The sequence below is a fragment of the Cervus canadensis genome, chromosome 18 (genome assembly GCF_019320065.1).
Source record: "Cervus canadensis isolate Bull #8, Minnesota chromosome 18, ASM1932006v1, whole genome shotgun sequence".
In the NCBI taxonomy this organism is placed as follows: Eukaryota; Metazoa; Chordata; class Mammalia; order Artiodactyla; family Cervidae; genus Cervus; species Cervus canadensis.
In genome coordinates this window covers 43356358-43382598 of record NC_057403.1, presented here as the reverse complement: position 1 = coordinate 43382598, position 26241 = coordinate 43356358, and the positions used below count along the sequence as shown (strand labels likewise).

Below are 26241 nucleotides of genomic sequence, written 5' to 3'. Positions count from 1 at the left end.
AAAATCAAAAATGATAATATTCAGTGCTGGTGAAGTTACAGTAAAACTGTACATTCATGCACTTCTGGTAGTTTTTCTAATAAGCATACTTTTTGGAAAGCTATATTGGGATATGTCCAAGGCACCATGAATATTTTTATGGTATGGTAAAGATATTAAATAATATCTTTGATCTCAGACCTAGGAAAAAATTCAAAAGAAGTGTATATATAAAAAAACTATTCACCTGGCATGATTAGTAGTAGTGAAAAGTTGAATAGAACCTTAACACCTTCATATTATGTGACTCACTAATTAAATTGTTAATTTTGGCTCATTGAGCAGCATTGCAAATGGTAGTTTGGAATACTTATGTACAAACAGTGAAAAACAGCATATACATTGATATGTGTATATTGATTATAGCTATGTGTGGATGAAGAATCACACTCAATTAAAATAGGGTAAGGTGGCAGTTTTATCTTATTTAAAACTTTTAATTTCATCTTAACTGTTTTTCTTTTTTTTTTTTCTTTTTCTTTTTCTTTTTTTTAATTTTTTCAGTGGGTTTTGTCATACATTGACATGAATCAGCCATAGATTTACACGTATTCCCCATCCCGATCCCCCCTCCGACCTCCCTCTCCACCCGATTCCTCTGGGTCTTCCCAGTGCACCAGGCCCGAGCACTTGTCTCATGCATCCCACCTGGGCTGGTGATCCGTTTCACCCTAGATAATATACATGCTGTTCTTTCGCAACATCCCACCCTCACCTTCTCCCACAGAGTTCAAAAGTCTGTTCTGTACTTCTGTGTCTCTTTTTCTGTTTTGCATATAGGGTTGTCGTTACCATCTTTCTAAATTCCATATATATGTGTTAGTATGCTGTAATGATCTTTATTTTTCTGGCTTACTTCACTCTGTATAATGGGCTCCAGTTTCATCCATCTCATTAGAACTGGTTCAAATGAACTCTTTTTAACGGCTGAGTAATATTCCATGGTGTATATGTACCACAGCTTCCTTATCCATTCATCTGCTGATGGGCATCTAGGTTGCTTCCATGTCCTGGCTATTATAAACAGTGCTGCGATGAACATTGGGGTGCACGTGTCTCTTTCAGGTCTGGTTTCCTCAGTGTTAACTGTTTTTCAATAACAGAAGAGGGAAAAGATTTTTTTTTCCCCATCACTATAGTTAACATTACTGTTTCCTTCAATATATATAGAAAAAAGTCCATGCAACTTTATAGCTTCACTTGTTCTACAACTGTCCTTTCCCTCATGCAGTATTAAATTTGACCTTTTTTCTGTGCCAAACAAAATAATTTGCTATTTTCTGCCTATTCACAATATGTAGGAAGCAGATTGTTTTAAGGAAATGCTGTTCTGAAATTCATTTTGGTTACTCAGAAATCTATTCAGTTTTTGGTTGCAAAAATGTGATTAGGTTATGTCTGATGACTCAATCTTTATTTGATTTTAGGTTATTTTTTTCTGGTTGTGATAGAATGTTCTTGGGATTCAACACAGAATATCTGTTTTTTTTTTCTAAATTTAAATTTTTATGTATAATTATATTTTGAATAGGTACTCAAATGGTTCAAAACTCAAAAAATGTCTAAGCGTGTACAGTTGATATGTGTCTCTCCTCAACCCAACCAGCTCCTCTTCCCCAGAGGCAACTGCTATTATCAGATATTTTTTTATCCTTTCAGTGATATTTAATAAATATATAAGCAAACACATATGTATTTAATGATAATTTTAAAAATTTCTTACATAGCTAGTAGCCTGCACACTATTCTGCATTTTTTGTTTTGCTTTATTTTAGTTAACCTTGATGAATAATTACTTATCAGTATGCAATTCTTAGGAGAAGGCAATGGCAACCCACTCCAGTACTCTTGCCTGGAAAATCCCATGGACAGAGGAGGCTGGTAGGCTGCAGTCCCTTGGGTCACTAAGAGTCGGACAGGACTGAGCGACTTCACTCTCAATTTTCACTTTCATGCATTGGAGAAGGAAATGGCAACCCACTCCAGTGTTCTTGCCTGGAGAATCCCAGGGACGGAGGAGCCTGGTGGGCTGCCATCTGTGGGGTCGCACAGAGTCAGACACGACTGAAGCGACTTAGCAGCAGCAGCAGCGGCAGCATGTGATTCTTAGAGTAGGAAATTTTTTTAAAAGATATGATACCAAAAGCATAAGCTATCAAAGAAAAAATAGATGATTTGGACTTTACCAAAGTTAAAATTGTGATATTTCAAAGGTTACCATCAAAGAGTAAAAAACACAACTGACAGAATGGGAGAAAGTATTTGTGAATATATTATAAATATATATATATCATATATCTCACAAGGTGCCCATTTTCAGAATATGTGAAGAACTCTTACAAGTCAGTGATTGAAAAGATAAATAATCCAACCTTTTTTAAAATTAAAAAAATTTTTAAATTAATTTATTTTAATTGGAGGATAATTGCTTTACAATTATCCTTTACAATTATGCTTTACGATTAAACCACCACACTTGTGGTGGTTTTAGCCATACTTTGACATGAATCCAACCTTTTAAAAAGGTAAAGGATCTGAATAGACATGTCTCCAAAGGAGATATACAAATGGCCCATAAACACATGAGAAGATAGCTATAATCAGAATCACATTAACAAGTGTTCTGAGGACATGCAGAAATTGAAGCCTTCATACATTGCTGGAGGGAATGTGAAATAGTGCAGCCATTTTGGAAAACAGTCTGGCACTTCTTCAGAAGGTTAATATAGAATTACCATATCGCCCAGAAATTCCATGCCTAGGTGTATACCCAAGAGAAATGAAAACTTGTACATGAATGTTCATAGTAGCTTAATTCATAATAGCCAAAGAGTGGAAACAGCCCAAAGTTTCATCCTCTGATGAATGGATAAACAGAAGGTGTCATATCCCTATGGCTGAATGATTTGATAATGCTATTTGACAATAAACAGGAACGGGATACCGACACAGTTCAACATGGGAGAACCTTGAAAATAAGACTGAGTGAAAGAAGCCAGTCACAAAGGACCACAGATTGTATGATTTCATTTATATGAAATATACAGAGTAGTCAAATCTATAGACCCAGAAAGTAGATTAGTGTTTGCCTAGAGCTGGGAAGGCTGGGAGAAATGAGACGGCATGATTGCTGAAATGGACAGGGTTTCTTTTTTCAAGTGATTACAGTGCTCTAAAATTAACTGAGGTGATGGCTGCACAGCTCAGTATACTAAAAAACATTGAATTATATGCTTTAAGTGGGTAAATTTTAGGACATGTGAGCTATTAATATATCTTAATACAACTGTTAGCTAAAAAAACTAGTCCTGATTATAGGTTCTTTCTTCTGGGTGATTAGAAGTCATCTTACATCTTCTGGGTGATTAGAAGTCATCTTCCTCTTTATATCAGATGACTTCTAATCACCCAGAAGATGTATATATATTCCTACCCCCTCTTTTTTTTTTTTTGGTGGCAGCAAGTATGGCTTCACCAGAGTTCATTCAACGGGTCCCTTATTGATGGGAAGTTCTGTGTTGTTTTAATCTTTTGTTATAGAAGATGGCATTTCAGTTAATTGCCTCTCATGGAGGTTACACCATACTTGGGAAAGTAAAGGTACAGGTGGAATATGTTTACAGACAGAGTGTCATGAAAAAAATATGTTGTAGAGTTGCCCGTGGGACAAAGGCGAGTGGTAATTCAATTCTAGTTTTTGTTTTTTCTTTGTAGCACATTGGAGCTGCTGCCCTTCTATTCCCAGCACTTTGGGATCATCATATTAAAATACCTATTAGTCAAGCTTCTGGTTTTGGCACAGAAACTTTGTCCCCCCCCCCGCCCCGAGGCGTGCCCAGGTCACATTGTGTAAAGTGGCAGTAACCGTGCAAAGAATTTTTGTACCAGGGGATTAGCCTTCAAGGTTATTTCGACGGGATCCGTTTAAATTGTAAATAATAAAAATACTTTGGGGAGACATTTCCCTCATTGGGTCTAAAGGATATTTATAACTTGCTTTTTATCATCCTAGGAAATTGTGTCATTATCAAAACAAACGGATGCACACTCCGCCTGCATCCTCTTTTTTTTTTTCTGACATATGCTCATTCAAAGGAGTTTGTCCCTTTGACCTCTGTTTGCTCCCACAGATGAAAGAGAGATGGGCCTGCTACCTGTGCCTTTGCTCATGCCCAGGTACTAGGTGATGCTTTTGAACATGCCTTGAGGGCACGAGTCACAGATTCTCCACGATTTGAAGGTTCTCTTCTGCCAACCACTTGCAACTGCCTAGTGTACACTTTCTTGCCGAAAAGGAAAATGAATCCTTTGCTCTGTGTTTATAGCTTCCATTCCGCCCCCCCCCCCCCATTGCTGTTGTATTTTGGGTGTTTTTGAACCAGTTCCACTGTCTGTTTACCTTTTTATTTCCCTCATTTTTAGGTGCAGGGCACTTGAGATAAAGTCTGCATCCTTGACTTCTTGGTTAACTAGTTATTCCTCCAATAGGTACTTACGGCCTATCACCTGGTGGCTCAGATGGTAAAGAATCTGCCTGTGATGCAGTAGACCCAGGTTCAATCCCTGAGTCAGGAAGGTCCCCTGGAGAAGGGATTGGCAACCCACTCCAGTAGTTTTGCCTGGGAAATCCCATGGACAGAGGAACCTGGCTGGCTACAGTCCATGGGGTCGCAAAGATTCAGACACGACTGAGTGACTAGCACTTTCCAATAGGTACTTATTAAGTTTTTGTTTTATATATATATATATATTTAAGACTCAGGGACTTCCCTGGAGGTCCAGTGGTTAAGACTCCATGCTTCCACTGCAGGGGGCACAGCTTCAATCCCACAGGCAACTAATCCTGACCCACATGCCTCACAACAGGGCCAAAAAAAAAAAAGAGACTCAGTTCTAGGTGCTGTGGTATGTGTAGAGTATACATATTTGGAAACAGGGCTTTAGCCTCCAGAAGCCTACTCTCTGGAGATGCGAAGCCTACGTAATAAGAAAACAGCAACATGAGTGGCCCAGGGGAGGCCAGGGTGGGAGCACAGAGCCCAGGGAGAAAGCTGCTGTAGTCAGTCTTGGGTTAAGAAGCATAGGCTGAGTTGAGAGGGAGGCAGGTAAATGCCCAGGAAGAGGACAGACATCCTAGGACGGGAGGCGCTGGTAAACTTGGAGTTCGCTTATCACCTTGGTGGCTGGTTCTATCTCCACAGTGCTCGACGGGGACCTTGGAATACATCTCACAGCGCTGCCAGGTGGCCCTGCAGAATGTCCGCGATGAGGCAGACAACGGGGAAATCTCTTTGAAATCCTTGGAGTCGGTGGTTTTGAAACAAGGAGAAGAAATCCACAATGAGGTAAGGGCTTCCGAGAACTGTGGTGATTCTGTCCTACTTGTAGCTCACGAAGTAATCGGCCACTGTTTGCTGCGAGTGTCAGAGACCAAGGATGGTTCATTGCTTCCAACAAGATAGTAGCCAGAGCATCAGCATTTTCATGCTAGTTCTGCCAGCCTTTGTCTCCACCGCGCACAGAGGGCCAGTTAGCATATGCCAGATGGCATGTGCATGGAGGGTTTACATTCTATTAATAGGAGAGGGGACTTCTCTGGTAGCTTAGCTGGTAAAGAATCCGCCTGCAATGCAGGAGACCCCTGTTCAATTCCTGAGTCAGGAAGATCCCCTGGAGAAGGGATAGGCTATCCACTCCAGTTATCTTGGGCTTCCCTGGTGGCTCAGACAGTGAAGAATCTGCCTGCAATTCGGGAGACCTGGGTTCAGTCCCTCGGTTGGGAAAATCCCCTGCAGGAGGGCATGGCAACCCACTCCAGTATTCTTGCCTAGAGAATCCCCATGGATAGAGGTGCCTAGCAGGCTACAGTCCATGGGGTTGAAGAGTTGGACACGACTGAGCGATCAAGCCTAGCACAATAGGAGAGGAGCCCGGGCTGGGGTAACCTGTTTGTGATGGGCAGTAGGCAGGCCTTTCCTTTGCTCCATATCAAGGCGCATCTTTTTCCTCTAAGTCTGTTATCAAACCTGCCCTTTATTCTGGGGAGAGAAATTATATTTTCCAAGGGTATTAACATACACACATCCTTGCAATGAGAGGCTGAAACAAAAGGCAAGGCATGTAGAAATGCAAGAGGCCCATGAAGGATAATCTTACAATGAGGACTGATGGAAACTGAAGGCAAATCCTCAGAGCAGGTGCCTTTTGTTTACAAAATTCTGAAGTCTGTGAGACCAGCAGGTCTGGGTCCCCTGAGTCAGTGTTTCACAAAGTTTGGTATTTTCATGAATACCCTGTCAATTTTTGCTATATCTTTGGACTGTATCTATTGTTATCTTTTCAGTATTTTCTAAAGAATCAGCTCATTTTTTATGTAAATAAAATCTTTAAAAAGGAAGCTTTATATTACCACTTTTAAGTGGAAAGCCAATATCAGCAGCCAAAAGAAAAGATAACCAGAAAACTCTAGCCTGTGAAAAATAGCAATGTTATGCTATTCTAGCAGATGCTTTTGGCTAAAGAAGGTACTGGGCCTACAGTCTTCATTTTTCATGTTAAGAAGTAAGATTAGTGCAGAACTTCATACACTTTCTAAGAGTCATTGAATTCTACACTGAAAATGGGTGAATTTTGTAGTGGGTGCATGTGTGTGTGCTCTGTCGCTTCAGCATATCTGACTCTTTGCAGTCCTATGGACCGTAGCCCGCCAGGCTCCTCTGTCCATGGGATTTCCCAGGCAAGAATATTAGAGTGGATTTCCATGCCCTCCTCCAGGGGATCCTCCCAACTTAGGGATCAAACCTGCATCTCTTGTGTCTCCTGCATTGTACGTGGATTCTTTACCCCCAGAGCCATCTGGAAAGCCCTTCATGGTGGGTAAATATACCTTAAAAAAAATTATATAAAAAAAGAGGTTACCAAGTGGTAGAGAATTATTGAAGATTGTCATCCATCAAAGACTTTTTCTTTGATGTAGTTAGAATGATTTGTGGAGAATTTAGAATACAAAAATGTTCTCAATCATCTTTTCAATAAATAATTACTGAACATGCACAAAGCTCTCTGGAAAGGTGCTTTTGGATAAGTGAAGTGAAGTCGCTGAGTCGTGTCTGACTCTTTGCGACCCCATGGACTGTAGTCTACCAGGCTCTTCCATCCATGGGATTTTCCAGGCACGAATACTGGAGTGGGTTGCCATTTCCTTCTCCAGAAGATCTTCCCGACCCAGGGATTGAACCCGGGTCTCCCACATTGTAGGCATACGCTTTACTGTTTTTGGATAGACTGGTAAGTAAAATAGACATTCTAGTGCAGGGAGATGATGATGAACAATAAACACCCTCCATCAGTTCATTATATAATATGTTGGAAAAAACTAAAGTAGAGGAGATTAAGATAAGCAGAGAGCATCCCCACTATAAGATGTCCTTTGAGCAGAGACTTGAAGGAGGTGAGGGAGGGAGCCACGTGGATATCCAGGTCTCAGTGTTTCAGGCAGAGGGAAAAACCGCTGCATGGGCTGGTGCAGTGGGAGAATGCCTGGTGTTCATGGACTAGCTGAGGGACAGTCCCGTGTAAGTGGTGGGAGTGGGGCTGAGAGTTCCAGGAGATGAGGTCATGGAGACGGTGTCAGGGGACGAGGAGCCGAAGGTCGTATTGGTTGTTGGAGGTGTCTGTAAGGACCAGGACTTTGCTTTTTACTTTGAGGGTAATAGGGAACCACTGAGGGGTTTTGAGCAGAGGAGAACAGTGTTCACACAGAGCCATTAATATTTTCTTTCAATTTTTTTTTTACTGTGATACAAGTCACATAATATAAAACATACTGTTTTATTTTAAAACACACTATTTTAAACATATTTGACTGTATGCTTCAGTAGCACTATGGTTCACGTTGTGGTACAACTCTCACCATCATCCGTCTCCCAAATTTTTAGCTTTCCTAAACTGAAAGTCTGTCCCCATTAAACACAAAACTCTATCCCCATTAAACGCTTAAGTCCCCGTTCCCCGTCCTCAGCCTCCCCTGCCCCACCACACCCCTGACTCCTGGCATCTACCAATGTACTTTCTGACTCCATGGATTTCCCTATTCTCATGTAAGTGGAATCAAACAGTATTTGTCTGTACCTACTGTATATTGGAATGCATTTTTAAGGTTAACTTAATATATGTCCTACTGTTTTGTCCCGCTTCTTTTTTCCCCCCATGCTATACAGTAGGTTCTTATTAGTTGTCTGTTTTATACATAGTAGTATGTAAATGTCACTGTCTCCCAATTTATTCCCCCTACTTTCCCTGCTTCGTGTCCGTACACTTGTTCTCTAAATCTGTGTCTCTATCTTAATGTCATGTAATATCTTTAAAAAGATATTTAATTATCTTATGAGCTGCTCCATAGTTTGTGAAATATGCCATAATCTCCAGAACCAAAGGCAGAGAAATTCTGCCTTTCAGGGAAATAATAATCACTTCTAATGCTCAGCTAAACCCAGGACTGACTTTCCTCACTCCCTTTTGTTTGCCAAGTAGCCTGTGTTCTCTGCCACCAATTCCTGCTGGAGACCCTGCTGAGAACTAGAACTTGAGGAAAGAGAAGCATCTGTGGGCCCAGTGACCTCACTCAGTTAGACTTGGATGCAAAGTTATGTCTTACTCCGTATCACCTTCTGTAAACACCTTGCAGGTTTAGGAGCCAGGCTAGCGATGCACCGGGATGAATGTGTTCTTTAACATGTATGTGGGCTCTTTTCCATCCTTTCTGGTCTTCTGTGACTGACTGTGATGTTTTGTTACCAGCGATGGGTGGGGGTTGTCTGTAAAATCACACTGTTTATCTAACCAGAGGAAAAATACTGTCATCTGAACCCATGTGCTTGAGAAAGTGGCTGGCTGCTTTTGACATTGTATATGTTAGTGGGGTGGGGGGGATGGGGGCAGAGATGTATCAGAAACGTTAGCCCCTTGAGGCTAGCCTCGGCTTGAATGGGGAGGTCTTAATCTAAGTAGCATGTTTACCAGTCTTCTCCAGCCCCCAGTCTTTGATTCTTCAAGGTCATGTCCTTGCTTTCAGAATGAATTCCACATGTCAGGGCACGTCATCAGATGCTCTTCTTCTGCCACGCGAGTTGGCATGCTCACACCCTGCTGTGTTCTGCTCTGTGAATGAGAGCATGAGTGTCCGTAATCCTCCCCACACTTCTTACTGTGTGCTTTCCTGTCTCTCAGAGGCCTTTGCTGGACTAATTATAGGATGAAGCCTTTGGTTTTATGTCTGAAGACCTTTGTGCTGTGCAGGTTTCAATGTGGTTGGTCTTCCTTGTCTTAGATAGTTTATAACTAAGCAGTTTGGGGACCTTGGAGATCGGAACTCAGTACCTGAAGGATATATTGTTTTTCCAATTTAAGATGCTTAAACAGGTTTTTGGTCAAGTTTAATAGACTCTTCCTCTGTGTTTATAAAATAGTCTTTTCCTTCTTAAAAATTATAAAATGTGGAATTCATTCTTGTCACCTAGTAAATTTCCCCTAGGAGAATGTATTGGGTTGGCCAAAAAGTTGGTTCAAGTTTTTCCACGGCCAAAAAGTTCATTCAGGTTTTTCCATAAGATGTTACAAACATAAGATGTTATGAACACAATATATTGGCCAAATGAACTTTTTGGCCAACCCATTACTATTTGATGTCATCATTTGGTTCTCATTTTGTGCTGATCAGACCTGTATCTTCCTTAGAACTCCTGCGAGAGGGCTTTCATGGAGTAACTCTTTGTAGATTGAGCCTTAGCATGTCTCCCTGTTCTAATATCTAATGTTAGATATTAATATCATTCTAATATTTTTCTGCTTGAAAACACTTATTTCATTTACTACAGTGAGACATTTACCCCTGTGGGCATGTTCCCACCCCTCATGCATAAGCTGACCTGGGATCAAACCAAGGATTGAAACTAACTTGGCAGAAGTAGGTGACGTTTGCTTACCTGTGAGAGTGATGCAAATGATTTCCAATTGTGCAGTGATGTAGTGACTCAGAAATGTGATTTGGGAATCTTATAAGCTTTGCTCCCCATTGCCTAAGTTCCCAGTGACTACGGTTCAGGTCAGCAGATGGATTCTGTTTGTGCTTCACCTTCAGAGTTTTCTAGACATTTCTAGGAGAAAAGCTTTTCTTGACTGACCCCTCTATTGACTGTTCCACAGAGCAGTCAGGTGCAGGTGAATTAGAAAGGTTCTAAGAGATGATTCTCTGGGTCACAGCTACGTAACTAACACTGTTGGAAACATGTGTTCATTTTTCTCTGATGATTCAGAAGGCCCTTTAGGATCCTGCAAGTTCTCTAGACTTGTCAGTGCACCTTCTGACACCTGTGGGAATTCCGTATCATTGTGTTGCCATTCCGCCAAAGATCAGATATTAGTGAATTTCCATTAAGTGCATGTCTGAAACCTGGGAGTGTGGTTTAAAAGCCTCATGAACAATGACAGCACCTCAAGAGAAGCTGAGAGCCTGGCCGGAGGGACTACCCTCTGGAGAAGAGTTGAAGAGCCTCCTCTAGTCATGGCTAGACCGTTGTCAGTCAGCCAGTATGGTGAGACTGATTCTTTTTAGCCTTGAAGTAATAGGATTTGTGCTCTATTCTGAGTCCTGGCCCTTTGGTTTTATGCAGCATCTGCCCTGCCTCTTTCCTTCCTCATCTGCAGAGTTTGGGGTAGAAGGGTGGCTGATTGCTTTTATTTTGGTAACCCAAACTGAATCAGGCAGCTGGAAATATTTTTTGCTTTCTTAATTAATTTTAAGGAAAGTGCCAACTGCTTATCTTGGCAATGTTAGAACTGGCGAGGGCAGCATTTGATGAATATCCTGTAATAGTTTTTGCCCACAATGTCAGAGTGAAAAAGCCAGGTTACGGAGTTGATTAAAATGCATGCCAGTGGGTTTCATGCCCACAAAGATTGTATCTCATGGGCAGTACTTCCACGCCTGAAAAAAAAACTCTTGTTGGGTATAAGTTTCAGGGTTGAACTTTTCTGGACCGGCCTCAGTGGAACAGGGGGTGAGCGTGAATTGACATGGTTGTTAAAACTTTTCTTGCTCAAAAATTTCATAAGATTGTGAGATTCTTGAGGACAAGGAATGCTGGGCCTTGTGGTCTCCTTTGGTCTGTATTCTTAGTATCTCCCAAGTGTCCGGCATGCTTGGCTGTTCATTATTAACCCACTTAATCCTCGCCACAAAACTATGTGGTGATTATGTAATTATCTTTATTTTACAGATGACAGAGCTGTTCGGGAGTGGAGCCTAGAACTGACTCCAGAGACTTTATTCTTAACCGTGACACTGTCTGTTTCAAAAGATAGTTGGGGCATCTAAAGAGGAAGCAAACATCATTATTTATTAAAACGGACAAGATCTTTCTTTGCTACCTTGTCCTATAGCAGAGTTTCCAAGTATGCTCCACTCTTCTGAGTTTTCATTTACTGAAATCCAGACTCTTGTACCTTTACAGACTGAATGAACTAATTACAAATGATAATTATTTTGTTTCCTCTGATATCATGGTTGCCAAGGCTTGTGTGTTTTGTTGTCATAATGGAAATAACCAGCCCAAAGATTAAAAAAAAATTAAAAGCAAAACCCTTTCAACTCTCCCTAACATAGGGGCTTGAAGCTTTGCTGACAGGCTGTTCCTGTAATGTGAACAAATTTCATGTGAAATCTGGAAAGAACTCTGTTTTTTTTTCCTTGTAATAAATAATGTTGTTAAACCTGTATTTTCAGAGAAGTTGAACTACACTTGTATTCATTTTCCTTTCAAAGCAGTAAAGTTTGCCTCTGTTAACCACTGTCTTTTAATACCACAGATAAAGTTTAGCAGCTATTGTCTGAATATTGTCTACATTCCCTTTTTTCCCTGTTTAAACAGCTTTAACTGAAATCAGTTCTACATATCAAACAAACATTTAGTTAATGTAAACTAAAACCCTTTCATATGACTGGTGTTCTCAGGTTAGTCATTTGAGTGGTTTTCACCATTGTTAAATCTTCACAAGTTGCTTTTGTTTGCCTCATGAAAGTTCAGCGTGGATAAACAAACAAAAAATTCTTTATGGTAACAGGTGAAGACTATAATAACTCAATGCCTGTATATGGAACATGATTACCTTAGCAAAGCCAGCCTTAACCAATATTAAGCTGTGAAAGCTCTACATTTCTTTAGACAGCAGAAGTAAAAAGAGCTTTGGGATGAATGAAGTTGTACTTTGATGGTAAAATTTGCTTTTCAAACTGAAGATAAGTGATAGAAAATACATAGGAAACAACTTCTTACTCTTTTAAAGCTTAAGTTAGTCTCTCACCTACATATGTTGGGATTATTTCAGTGCAGGAAGCAGAAAACTCAACCTGAAATGGTTTAAGCCTAAGGGGCTTCAGGAACAGCTTGATCAAGAGTCAGTTGATTTGACTAGTACCTGGTTTTTTAATCTGTTCATCTTGCAGCTGTGTTGCCTCCATTTCTTTCCAGTCTTCAAAATGGTTGCAGAATCCTTTTCCTGAATCTTCTGACAGTCTTATTCTATTGATCATATGCCTGTTTCCCCCAAGTCCATTTCTGTGGCTGGAGAAGTGTGATGGGCTGATTGGCTCAGATAGGGTTGCGTGTTCCACTCCTGGTTTTAGAAATAGAGCGCTACCCAGACCACGTGGACTGAAACTGGGAAAGGCAATGGGTTACCAGATGAATCATGGGATTTGGCTAGAGTAAAAGGGTGCTGAGGAGAGAAATATTTGAAATTTACTACAGTAGGTTCTTAGGAAGGAAGAGAAATGATTAGTGGCTTTACTGTGCTTTTTACCTATTGTCATTTGTCCTGACTGAAGTGAAAGTGACAATTTGAATGGTTCTGTAGGTGTCATGTGTGCCTCCATGATTAACTTTATATTGTTCAGTTACATGAACACCTTACTGCCAGCTCCTCCTGGCCCATGGGTAAATTCTTTGATTATTTTAGATCTAAAATTACTTAAAATTGGTACCTCCTAATATGTGTCTGTGTTTTGCTCTTTTCGTCGTTGCTTTTCAGTCGCTAAGTCGTGTCTGACTCTTTGCAACCCCATGGACTACAGCACGCCAGACTTCCCTGTCCTTCACCATCTCCCAGAGTTTGCTCAGATTCACGTCCATTGAGCCATCTAACCACGTCATCTTCTGCTGCCCTCTTCTCCTTTTGCCTTCAGTCTTTCTCAGTATGAGGGTCTTTCCAATGACTCAGCTCTTCGCATCAGGTGGCCAAAGTATCGGAGCTTCAGCTTCAGTCCTTCCAGTGAATATTCAGGGTTGATTTCCTTTAGGATTGACTGGTTTGATCTCCTTGCAGCACTAATCTTTAATAAAGATGTTTAATGAAAACATATTTTGTTTGATTATGCCTTTCCCACCCTACACAGCGCAGGCTGTCATATGCTTTAGGATCTCAGGATTTGTCGTGATTGACTGATAGCTTCCTCATGTCTGAATGATGAATGTGGCTGAAAACCCCCTCCCCAGTCTGACCTGGGTTGTCTCCCTAAGCTCTAAGTCTACTTCCTCCCTGACTGTGTGAAAAGGCTCCAGAGACTTTGAGTTATATTGGGAACTGGTTAGGCTGAGCTTTTCTCACTTTTTCTCACCCTATGGCTGTGAAGTTACTGGAGGAGAGCTGAGTGACGAAGTCCACTGTCCTTGATTGTCCATCACGGGGACATTATAACCACGGTCTTGTCTTTATGATCCCCAGGTCGAGTTTGAATGGCTGAGACAGTTTTGGTTTCAAGGCAGTCGACACAAAAAGTGTACTGACTGGTGGTATCAGCCCATGAGTCAGCTGGAAGAGATGTGGAGGAAGATGGAGTGGTTGGTAAGTATCTGGGAGCGGATTTCTTGGGATGTTATGCCCTCTCAGCCCTCGGCTGCCTGCTTTGCCTGGGTCAATGCAAGAGAAAGACAAACATCATATGATATAGCTTATACGTGGAATCTAAAATAATGATGCAAATGAAATCATCTTCAAAACAAAAGTTGACTCACAGACCTAGAAAACCAATTTATGGTTACCAGAGGGGAAAGGGAGGTGAGGAGGGATAAATTGGGAGTTTAGGATTAACATAGATGCACTCCTGTGTATAAAATAATCAGAAAGGATCTATTGTATAGCACAGGGGACTCTACTCAGTATTTTGTAATAACCTATGATGGAAAAGAATCTGAAAAAGAATAGGTTTACATATGTGTGTATATATATATGCTTTGGTATTTGTGGCTTTGGTCTGCACCTGAAACTAACACAACATTCTAAATCCACTGTACTTACTCTTTGTAAGGTAATGGAGACAGCTAGGATTTGATCAGCACAAGCTGAGTTCAGTGCAATGAACCTTTACTGAGCACTTCCTACATGCAGGGCTTCGCTGATAGCTCAGTTGGTAAAGAATCCACCTGCAATGCAGGAGACCCCAGTTCACTTCCTGGGTTGGTGAGATCCGCTGGCGAAGGGATAGGCTACCCACTCCACTATTCTTGGGCTTCCCTTGTGGCTCAGCTGGTAAAGAATTCGCCTGCAGTGTGGAAGACCTGGGTTCGATCCCTGGGTTGGGAAGATCCCCTGGAGAAGGGAAAGGCTACCCACACCAGTATTCTGGCCTGGAGAATTCCATGGACTGTATAGTCCATAAGTTCACAAAGAGTTGGACATGAAACTGAGCGACTTTCACTTCTCACTTTTCCTATGTACAAGGCACCATGTTAGACATATGTTGGGAAGTGACCATGAGAACAATGCAGCAATAATTCCTAAACTTCATCTACATTTTTATAGGTACCAGGCACTATTCTAAGAGTTCTCCCTATATTAACTTTTAAAGTTAAACTGTTAAAGTTCTTACGACAGTCTGGTGAGGTGCAGGAACTGTTAATTTATAGACATGAAAACCAAGGCCTAGAGAAATGAAGTGCCTCGCCCAAGGTCATGGAGTAAGTGGCACAGGGAGACTGAATCCCAGGCCGCCTGGCTCTGGAGCTTGTGCCCTTAACCACTGCGTTCGGGCTAACAAGGAGAGAAGCGTGAATATAGCCAGGTGTTACATTAACTCAAATGAAATCCTGTAATAGAGATTTAAAGAAAAAAATCACTGTCCAGAGGCAGGAGTATTAAATTCAGAGCATTGGAGCTGGGACAGTTGTGAACAACAGATGTGGCTTTTGGGGACCTTGAGTGGGGAGAAGGAGGGTCGGTTGCAGAAGGCGTTCTGAGAGAAGTGTTATGTCCCAGTCATTCTAGAAACAAGGTGATAAGGGGGGAAGTATAATGTGACCAGAGCATGGAATTCAGGGCATGTGTAGTAGGAACTCTTGTTGGAAGGTATGTTGAGGCCACTTGGGTTAAGTCTAAATTTAAATTGTAGTAATAATACCAAATCGGGCTTCCCAGGTGACTCAGTGGTAAAGAATCCACCTGCCGAGGCAGGAGACACAGGTTCAATCCCTGGGTTGGGGAGATCCCCTGGAGGAGGAAACGGAAAATTCCATGGACATAGGAGCCTGGTGGGCTACAGTCCAGGGGGTTGCAGAGTCAGACATGATTTAGTGACTGCCATGCATGCACGCACATGGTACTTACTAAGTTCCATACACCATTCTAAATATTATATATATAATTTATTTAATGTCTATGATAATTTCATAAAGTAGGTATTTTTCTCCCATTTTACACAGAGAGTTTTGTGTGGTATTGTGTGTTAGTCACTTAGTCGTGTCCAACTCTTTGCAACCCCATGGACTCCTCTGTCCATGGGGATTCTCCAGGCAAGAATACTGGAGTGGGTTGCCCTTCCCTTCTCAGGGCATCTTCTCCACCCAGGGGCCAAATCTGGGTCTCCCGCATTGCGGGCAGATGCTTTATCAGCTGAGCCACCAGGGAAGCCCAAGAATACTGGCCTGGGTAGCCTATCCCTTCTCCAGCGGATCTTCCTGACCCAGGGGTCGAACCGGGGTCTCCTGCATTGCAGGCGGATTCTTTACCGTCTGAGCCACCAGGGAAGCCCGAGGAGACTGGAGCACAAAAGGTTCCCCTAACTTCCTCAAGGTCATACAGCTGAGTCGGGGAACTGGAGTTTGAACTCAGGAAGACCAGCTCTAGGGTCATGCCCCGCACCCCCTCACTGTTCTGCCTCCAGATCATCAAGTTTGGAATGTAGTGGAAAAGTGATAAAAGCCTGCTAAACTCTTGAGAGAATACTGCTGTGCAGACTTTATGAGATGTGCTAGAAACAGTGGACCAATTTGCAAAAATAGGTAGTTTTTGCCAATCCCTGTTTTATAATAATGAAAATACCAAATCACAACCGTGATGGCACCCCAGTTTGAAAGTCTGAATCAGAATCCAGAAGTCCCGGCTATCCAGCCTTTTCCTTAAATCTCTAAACCACACCTTTTCATGGATGTGTGTTTAGGGGGAGGAATGTTGTAATCCTTTTAGCGTACTAACAGTATCACAAAAATGGATTTCTCCAAAGACATGAATCAGTTCAAAATGGAGCATTGTACAACTGGATTGGAGGTGATGAAAATTTCGTGCTGAAATTTCCTCGGTTAGTTCTGTTCCTAAAATTAGGCTGTGCAGAGTATGATCCAGTTTTTCCTGGGATGTATATATAAAGGCAGCTTCATTTTGAGAGAATTTCGTTTTCACAGTGTAATTCTGGTTTTATTTATTTATCTACATGAGTTAGAAACTTCCCTGGTGGCTCAGTGGTAAAGAATCCACCTGCAAGTCAGGAGCGGCTGGAGACGTGGGTTCGATCCCTGGGTTGGGAAGATCCCCTGGAGGGGGGGCATTGTGACCCACTCCAGTATTCTTGCCTGGAGAATCCCCATGGACAGAGGAGCCTGGCAGGCTACAGTCCATGAGGTGGCAGAGTCGGATAAGACTGAAGTGACTTAGCACGCACATACGAGTTAGAACTTCTTTTCTTGCTGAACCTTGATCTTAAGACATAGGTTGACTTTGGGATTGTAATTTAACAGTTCTTTGAATTAGAGTTGGCAAACTGTAACAATTAAACAATTAGAGTTGGTGAAATAAGAAAGAAACTCACTTGTAGTGTTTTAAAAAATATATTTTTGAATTGCTTTTGTTCGAGGGCTTTTTTTTTTTTTTAAAGTGAAATCTTTGGTTTTGTGAGCTTACGGGTGATGTTCATTACGAATTCACTTAAACTAGTTATATATGTACACACACACACACATATATATATAAAACTAAATAGTTTAAAATATATATATATATTTTTTAACTTGGTGGTGCTGGCTCTTTAGATAAACTATCTGTTCTTCATAACTCTTGTGTAAAAATACTAAAAAGAAGAACAGTCTTGGGAACTGGCCAGAGCCAGTTTCCTTGCAGTTGGTGTGGTGTTACTGAGTGTTCTAAGTGAAATCAATGGGCTCTGTGTCTCAGCAAGTCTCAGGATGATGGTTATCAGCGGAGTGAAGGTTTGGGCCAAGATAAAAGGAATGACACTTCTAAATTAAATTTAAGCTTTGCTTCAAGCCTTTTTGTAATGACTTTTAACGAACTCGTAATAATGTACTTTTGCTATTGGGAGAGACGAGAATAATCATTGGAAAAGGCTATGGTTCTGTGACTGGTGGTGCCCTGCCAACGGATAGTTGTGTGCTGGGGATGGAACTGGCGCGGGCTGGTTACATTCCTACTTTGTACCAGCCTGCCTCCGATTTTTTCATTTGTGAGCAGTAGGGGGCAATGTTGAGCTACCAGTTTGAGGCCCCTGGATGCTAACTAAGCCTTTCAAGAAAATGCAGACAAATGTACCATTAACTGTCCAGAATTATCCCTGTTGCTTCAAGTTAGCTGTAATCTCCAAGATTCCATAACACAGGAAATCAGTGTGGGTTAACAAATTCAACAGCAATTTAACATAAAAAGTGCAGTGTTTGGTGCACATTTGGATTCTATAGAATTAGACTAATCCAAACAGCCTTTCTGAATGCACTCACTTGGCTTCCAGGGAATACGTGACTCAAAATGATGATCCTTTTAGACAAATGCTTCTTCTTTATCATTATGCTTTTCTGCATTTGTTGTGTATGTGTTGTGGAAAGATTTCCCTAATTAATGCACTTTGTCTGTTGTGCCACATAGCATCGATCTCCTTTGGCGAGAAAATAAAACAAAAAAACCTCAGGCAATATGTACATTACTTTTCACCTTTTGCTTGTGATTAAAGCACCCTTTGACAGCCCTCGTACTGGGGAAGAGACTTGTGTTGGAATTCCTCTCTGTCTTTGTGTTTTTTTTTTCCCCTTTGTGGTTGGAAGGCATAGTCTCAGGTAGGATCTAAAAGAAGAAGGGAAAATGAGCTTTGAAATCACATTTCTTCCATTAATGGTAATTGCTTCACATGTCATAACCAGTCACATATTTTAAAAAGTTTAGTCAGCTATCTCTAAGACTCCCCTAGCCTCCATTGCCCATCCCCTGTTCCAGCAAGCTCCTTTTTTTTTTTTTTTTTAATCACACTGTTTATTCTTGCCATTTTTTTTCCCTGAGGATACTTCTTCTCTGGGCATGCTCTTGTGATGTAAATGTTAAACCTTATATTTGAATGACATTCTGATGAAATATCACATTTTCCCTGAATATTGCCTCATGAATTTATGAGCCATTAAGCCCAAAAGCACCAAAACCCTTTCTTATAATCCAGGAACTTAGCCTAGTCTTTCCTCTCAATTCTGCTCTTCAGGAAGGTATGATGACACTCTAATGCTATTCAAATATTTGTATTTTATTTTATTTTTTAAACTAGCCCACCACTCCACATCTGAGATTAGCATGTTACGGGGCTATCTCAGGATAAGAGAGTTACCATTTGAAAGAAACTGCACAGGCTTTGCTTTCTGGGCAAAAAAAAAAAAAAAAAGAAAAGCTGAACTCTCCTGTGAGGTGAGGAAGTCTTACTGTAGCCAGAGATTCAGCGGATAGGCCGTTTGTCTCATAGGGTCTGGTATCGCGCTCTGCAAAACTGACATTTATTTTACCTATAAAAAATGCTTTAACACTATCAAGTTCACTGAGATACAGAAAAGAATGCTAGGTGTGATGTCCTCTAAATTGATGACATTTATTCCTTGCCTTTTGACCTTAAGAAAAAAAAAAAAGAGGTCAATTTGGTATATAGTCCAATAGAATATTCTAGAAGAGTTTCCAGAGTAAACATTTTCAGAATACAGATGATTTTTGTAGTGGAGAGAAATCTCCTCCTCCTTCCTTTATGGCTTTTTAATTTTAATTTTTTTTTTTTCTAGAGGAGAAGGGTAGATCCTGATCGTTTTCAGTGTTTTGAATTGCATTTCCTGTCTTGACAGTTCCTCGCACTGGGATAGCAGTGCATTTATATGGCAGTTGGCCTTAATAACCTTTATTGACTTTAGTGGGTTGGAGCCAGGGCTGGATTATTTTAATGTATCCGTTTTGAAACAGTGTAAAACACAACATATAATTATGTTAGGTAAGCTATCGGCTACATTTAATTCTACCCATTTATGTTAACAATTGGCACGGGAGAGCAGGGAGACATGGAAAATGAGTAGGTGTTTTATTTCAGACTGTTACCCGTGTCTTGTTGTTAAAGTTTTAAGAGAGAAAGGTACTTAAGAATGTGAAAGTTGTCCTTTACAAGTCAGTTGTAATAGTTTAATTTCAAGATGAGTCATGCCTTTTAGCTTGTCATTCTGGCCCGTGTAAATCTTCTGAGAAGGCTCAGAGTGCGGAGCCTGTCCGCTGCTGTCTAGCTGAGCCCTCCTTAGTGTAGGTTACCCAGAGGTGGGGAATGATGGAGCCAGGAGCAGTTTGTTTGTTTTTGGAGAGATTAATGAAGCTATCATCACAGTGCTTTAGATTAAATTCTTTGTAACTGAATAGAGGAACAAGGCTGCTTTTTCACATCTTGAAATATATCCTGGGTATACTGCTTTTTGCTATCATATTATAGTTTAGTTAGCTACGTTCATTTTAAACTTCCAGGATTAGCAATTTTTAAAGGTGTGAGGAAGAAAATGATATAAATATAAATATTGATCTTTTTTGTCTTATGAATGGTGAAGTCATTAACTTATATATATGTGTGTGTGTATATATATATTTACATATCTCTTGCCTTTAGTGTTAGTGTATATACTAAATTATATTTGCTAAATTAATAATATTAATTTTATTAATTTAATATATTTGCTAAATTATTGTCTATTATTTACATTATTATTTATTTTAATATATTTGCTAAATTAATAATATTAATGCTGCCTTCTGTTTTTCAGAGTTAGCATTTCTGATAAAGGAGCAAAGCATATTAATTTAGAATCTGGTGTGAAATGTCTAGTGGTTTTAAATGAAAATTTAAATTCCTTTTCCCCTTTTTGGTCCAGTACTGAGTGGCTCAGAAGAAGCAGACTGGAGGCAGGTAGACAGTCTCAAGCACCCAACAATTCAAATTATGTGTGCAGATTCTGAGCTCTGGGAATAGTCTATGTTTAGCTTTAGAAATTTGGAGAAAAGAAAAAAGCCACTTTTTTGGCTATAGTGGCTTAAAATCCTCTGCTCACATTCTTTTTATTACCTTAAATGTCTTCCCTGAAGGTTGGTTCTTTCCATATGCCTCCTTCCCCACCCCTCGCACCCCTACTTCCACACCTCTGTATTGTTATATTAAAAGTAAAATATCTGGGGGAAAAGTGTATGGATAATTTAGCAATGCATTTCGAACAGGTTTGGATTCCTTTGATTGCCTTCTGGGTTTCTCTCAGATTTTCCCAATTTGTTTCCTTTGTTGCTGCAGACTTAATCATGAATTAAGGAAAAAAAAAAGTGTTGTAAATTCTGTCTTTTTGGAAAGAAATTTCCAATTCCAAGAGAATTCAGGCTTAAGCCTTAGAAGCAGAATGTGCATAGAAAGCACAAAGGACTCTGTTTATGATTCTCTTTGAAGTGTTTTTGCAACTGGATAAGGAAAATTTTAGAAACCGTCTGATAGTGTTCAGGGTAAATACTTAAACCCCTTTAGAGAATTTCACACATAGATACTGTGCAGCAGAAAAAAGGGATACTTATGTTTCTTAAAGCTGCTACAGCCTACAGCTTTGTACTTAAAGACAGAGGTGTTGAATGGAATTCTACTGAGGATACATCCAGTGACAATATCTCCAGAAACATCAGAGCAAACCAGTGGGTAGGACTTTCTGTTTTTAACCCTTCCGTGAGCTGTGTGAGAGTTGAGCTTTACTGGTACCGAGGACTCGAATGTCCCTGTTACATTCCAGGAATTGTTAAGAGGATTGTTCAGTACTGCCGCTCTGCACACAATGGGAACAAGACTAAAAATGTTGAAGATGGTGAGACAGTGACAGGAGCTGGGAAATTCCACGTGAAACAGCCTTGCCATCTCTCTTAACTCTGCGTGAGAGAAAAGTGGAATAAACAGCCAAGGTTTCTAGTATTTGAGCCTGATTTCATAGGCTTTAGCTAAATTTTGCTAGCATGTGTTAATAAACACACACACTCACACACATACACATTTCACATACATTCTATATATTTTTTAAGTAAACAGATTCTATTGTTATATACGATTTTCACTACGCTGAAATTCAGATTGATATAAAGGTGTGAAGCGCCTGCTAGTTTCCCCCAGGGAGCTATGGGAGCCTAGGCTGCTAGAATTTATTTTGGATTGCTTTGACTAGCAGACCATCTTAGCATTTCAGATGTAAATTCAGAAACCTTCGTGCCAGATTGGGCTGGTGGGAATTTCCATTTTTCCTAGAAAAGATAGAGAATAAAACAAATTGTATACTTCCTCTGGTTTCTTGGGGGAGGAGGGGTAGGGAGTAGGACATTAAATTCAGCTCTAGTCTGTCATTTATCTTTTTATAAATATCTTTGACATAGTCTAGAAAAGCTCAGTCTGATAGAATAAAATGATTTTTTTTTTTTTTTAAACTACAGACCTACAGTTTTGCAAGGGAAGCAAGATTTCCAAAGGATAAATGTGCCAACTTTTGGGGATATTATCAAGATCGTAGGATCTTATTTCCCAGGTTGGTTACTGAAAGGTCCCTAAAACTGTTCTCTTCTGAACAAAACTGTTTTGATGATCAAATGAGAGAGTTTGTAACGTATAAAAGTACTGAACATGTGGAAGGCGTCACCAGGAGTGATGTTAGAAGTGTAAACAAGTGGCCATTCCAGACTCCTTACTTAGAGATCATTTGACTCAGTCTCCTTGGCATCAGCATCGCCCCCACCCCCCCACGCCCATTTCCCATTTCCCTTCCTGTAGAACTGGGATCAGTCCTGGAGCTAAAGCGACTCATAATGGTTTGGAGCTCAAGGCTACTCTGGTAACGTTTCTTCTTGACTTTGGGCTAGATATTTTGGGAGCCAGGGCTGGGAATCTTCCCATATTTTGCAAAAATGTCTCTCTGGACAAATGTGCTCCAAGTGTCAAAATCTGACTTACTAGAGAGCTCTGGGAACATATTAAGTTGACTTTTTCCTGCATTAAGGGAAACATAACCATCATCCTGCTCTCTTCTTGTCAACATCTGCAAAAGAATGACCTTTTTTTTAAAAAAACTAAAGAAACCTGAGGTAGACTTTCCAGTGTTCCTGAAAGTATCTCTGGCCATTTTCATTTTTAAATGACAATATGTTTTTTTAATTGTATTTTACTTTTGATTGGAGGGCAAGAGTACTCCACAACCTTGTATTGCTTTCTGCCATTCATCAACATGAATCAGCCACAGGCATACACATGTCCGCTCCCTCTCAAACCTCCCTCCCGCCTCCCTCCCCATCCCACCCCTCTAGGTTGTCTTAGAGCACCAGCTTTGGGTTCCCTGTGTCATACAGAGAAAATTCCCACTGGCTAGCTATAGTTTTTAACACTGCCTTTTCCCTAACACGTAAATTAAGATCATCTTTTTTGTATCTCCTTGCATGATCTCAGCCCACCTGGAACCACCTGTGACTGTCCTATTTGTAAATTTTTCCTTGATGTGGGGAAAAATCTCAGATAATCTCCAACTTGGTTTTGATTGATGGACAAAATTAGCCTTCACATAAAAATCTGGAGTCTCCTAGCCATCTGCAAAATTAATTTTCAGTGTGAGACATACCTGCCCTGGTTATAAACACCTGGAACAGGTGGTTGCTTGATGGTATATATATATCCCTCTAACTTCAATGTTATTAATTTAAATGAGCAATTATGAAATTGACCAGAATTATGCATCAGATCTTCTTTAACAGATGTTGGGGGATTAAGAGGGCTTGTATTTTATTTAATGTCATAAACTTTTCATGCAGTCACCAGTGAATTATTTTTAACGAATGAAAGTTGCGGAATATGCCAGTACCAGCAATAATTTAGTTTTTTGTTGGTACTGGGGTCTCATATCTTGGGGCACCTGAACAGTAGTTGGGAAGGGTATACGCTCTTCAGCCATATAGTAGTAAGTATCTCAAACTTAACAACTCCAGAACCAAACTCTTGATTCCCATAACTTCCCCAGCCTTCCTTGCACAGGTCAATAATTTGTGCTTCTCACTGCCCAGTCAGAAACCTTGGAATTCTATTGGTTTATCTCTTGATCTATCAATGAATCCCGTTAGCTCCGTTTTCAAAACAGAGTCATGATCTGGCCACTCGTCACCACTCTGTCTGTTAACCACCTTGGTGTAAATAACCTCCCTATTTTTACCACTTATGTTCACCTCTGTCAGAGTGTTCCTTTCAAATGTGTCAAGTCATTTCACTCCCTGGTCCCAATCTCACCATCCCATCCAGAAATCCCGTTTCCCTTCATGTGATAATCTCTAGTTGCATCCATGTTGCAGCAAGTGAAGTAAGTAAGAAAGACAATGCCATATGATATCACTCATATGTGGAATCTCAATGACACAGATGAACCTATCTGCAAAACAGAAACAGACTCGGAGAGAACAGATTTGCGGTTGCCAAGGGGAGGGGGTTAGGGGAGGGATGGAGTGGGAGGCTGGGGTTAGCAAATGTAAGCTTTTAGATATAGGATCGATAATAAGGTCCTACTATACAGCACAGGGAACTATTAACATATTCAGTATCCTATGAGAAACTGTAAAGGAAAAGGATATTTAAAAAAAGAAAAGAAATCCAACTTCCTTCTGAGGGGCCTGATGCCCTCTAGGATCTATCTATTCCTGCCCCCACCTTCTCTCCCCAGCATAGTCTTTCTCCCCTCCCCCTCCTCCACTAGCCTTCTTTACAAAAAAAGAAAAACAGAATGAACTTTTTAAAAAAGATTTCTTCATTGGACTATGTTGGGTCTTAGTTGTAGCGCGTGGGATATTTGGTCATGGCATGTAGACCCTAGTTGTGATGCATGGGCTCAGTAGTTGCAGGGTGGGCCACTGGCCCACCAGGGAAGTCTCCCTTCTTTACCATCTTTAGAACGTGCCCAGTTTCCTCCTGCCTCAGGGCGTTTGCTTTTGCTGTTGCCTGTGTCTGGAACATTCCCCCCTCGGTTATTTGCCTAACTCACTCCCTCATTTCCTTTCCATCTCTCTGCTCCTGTCCCTCCTCTGGGAGAGTTTCCTCTGACTAAGCTCTCTGACTGTAGAGAGAGTATAGCGCTGCTCTGTTCTCCTCCTCCTGCTCTCCCCTGCCTGCCGTGATACCATGTACGTGTTTGTAGTCTGCCTCTACATATAATCCTCATAAGGGCAGGAACTTTGTTTCATTCACTACTATTTCCCCAGCTCTTAAACTGTGCCCCATACTTAGTAAGTTGTTGTTGGTCAGTCGTTTAGTCGTGTCCCACTCTTTGTGACTCCACAGACTGCAGCACGCCAGGCTTCCCTGTCCTTCACCAATTCCTGGAGCTTGCTAAAACGCATGTCCATTGAGTCGGTGATGCCATCCAACCATCTCCATCTCCTGTCATCCCCTTCTCCTCCTGCCTTCAATCTTTCCCAGCATCAGGGTCGTTTCCAAGAGTCGGCTCTTTGCATCAGGTGGCCAAAGTATTGGAGGTTTAGCTTCAGCATCAGTCCTTCCAATGAACACCCAGGACTGATTTCCTTTAGGATGGACTGGTTGGATCTCCTTGCAGTCCAAGGGACTCTCAAGAGTCTTCTCCAACACCACAGTTCAAAAGCATCAATTCTTTGGCTCTCAGCTTTCTTTATAGTCCAACTCTCACATCCATACATGACTACTGGAAAAACCATAGTTTTGACTGGACGGACCTTTGTTGGCAAAGTAATGTCTCTGCTTTTTAATATGCTATCTAGGTTGGTCATAACTTTTCTTCCAAGGAGCAAGCATCTTTTAATTTCATGGCTGCAGTCATCATCTGCAATGATTTTGGAGCCCAAGAAAATAGTCTGTCACTGTTTCCATTGTTTCCCATCTATTTGCCATGAGGTGATGGGACTGCATGCCTATCTTGGTTTTTTGAATGCTGAGTTTTAAGCCAGCTTTTTCAGTCTGCTCTTTCACCTTCATCAAGAGGCTCTTTAGCTCCTCTTCACTTTCTGTCATAAGAGTGGTATCATCTGCATATCTGAGGTTATTGATATTTCTTCCTGCAGTCTTGATTCCAGCTTGTGCTTCATCCAGCCTGGTAGATATTTAGCACTTAACTTGTTAAAGAAAATTAGGAGTTTGGGATTAATAGATACATACTGAAGTGAAGTGAAGTGTTAGTCACCTAGTGTCCTACTGGTGAGTCGGACACGACTCTTTGCAACCCTGTGGACTGTGGCCCACCAGGCTCCTCTGTCCATTTCCTGGGCAAGAATACTGGCGTGGGTAGCCATTCCCTTCTACCAGGGGATCCTCCTGACCCAGGGATCAAACCTGGTCTTCTGCATTGCAGGTGAACTCTTTACCATCTGAGCCACCATATACACTACTATATATTAAATTGATAGAGAACAAGGATGGACCTACTGTATAGCACAGGAAACTCTATTCAGTATCTTGTAATAATGTATGATGGAAACAAATCTGAATAAGATAATATATGTATATGTATAACTGAATCACTTTGGTGTACACCGGAAACTAACCCAACATTGTAAATTAACTATACTTCAGTTAAAAAA

The 26241-nt window shown here is 40.9% G+C and overlaps 1 protein-coding gene across 1 annotated transcript in view; it reads left to right on the top strand.

Moving 5' to 3' along the window:
* FTO (FTO alpha-ketoglutarate dependent dioxygenase) overlaps positions 1-26241 on the top strand; it is a 415913-nt gene that overhangs the window by 164911 nt on the left and 224761 nt on the right. The window contains exons 6-7 of the mRNA XM_043434805.1: positions 5241-5384; positions 13819-13938. Of these exons, the coding sequence (XP_043290740.1) occupies positions 5241-5384; positions 13819-13938 (264 nt within the window). The remainder of the gene's footprint in view (positions 1-5240; positions 5385-13818; positions 13939-26241) is intronic.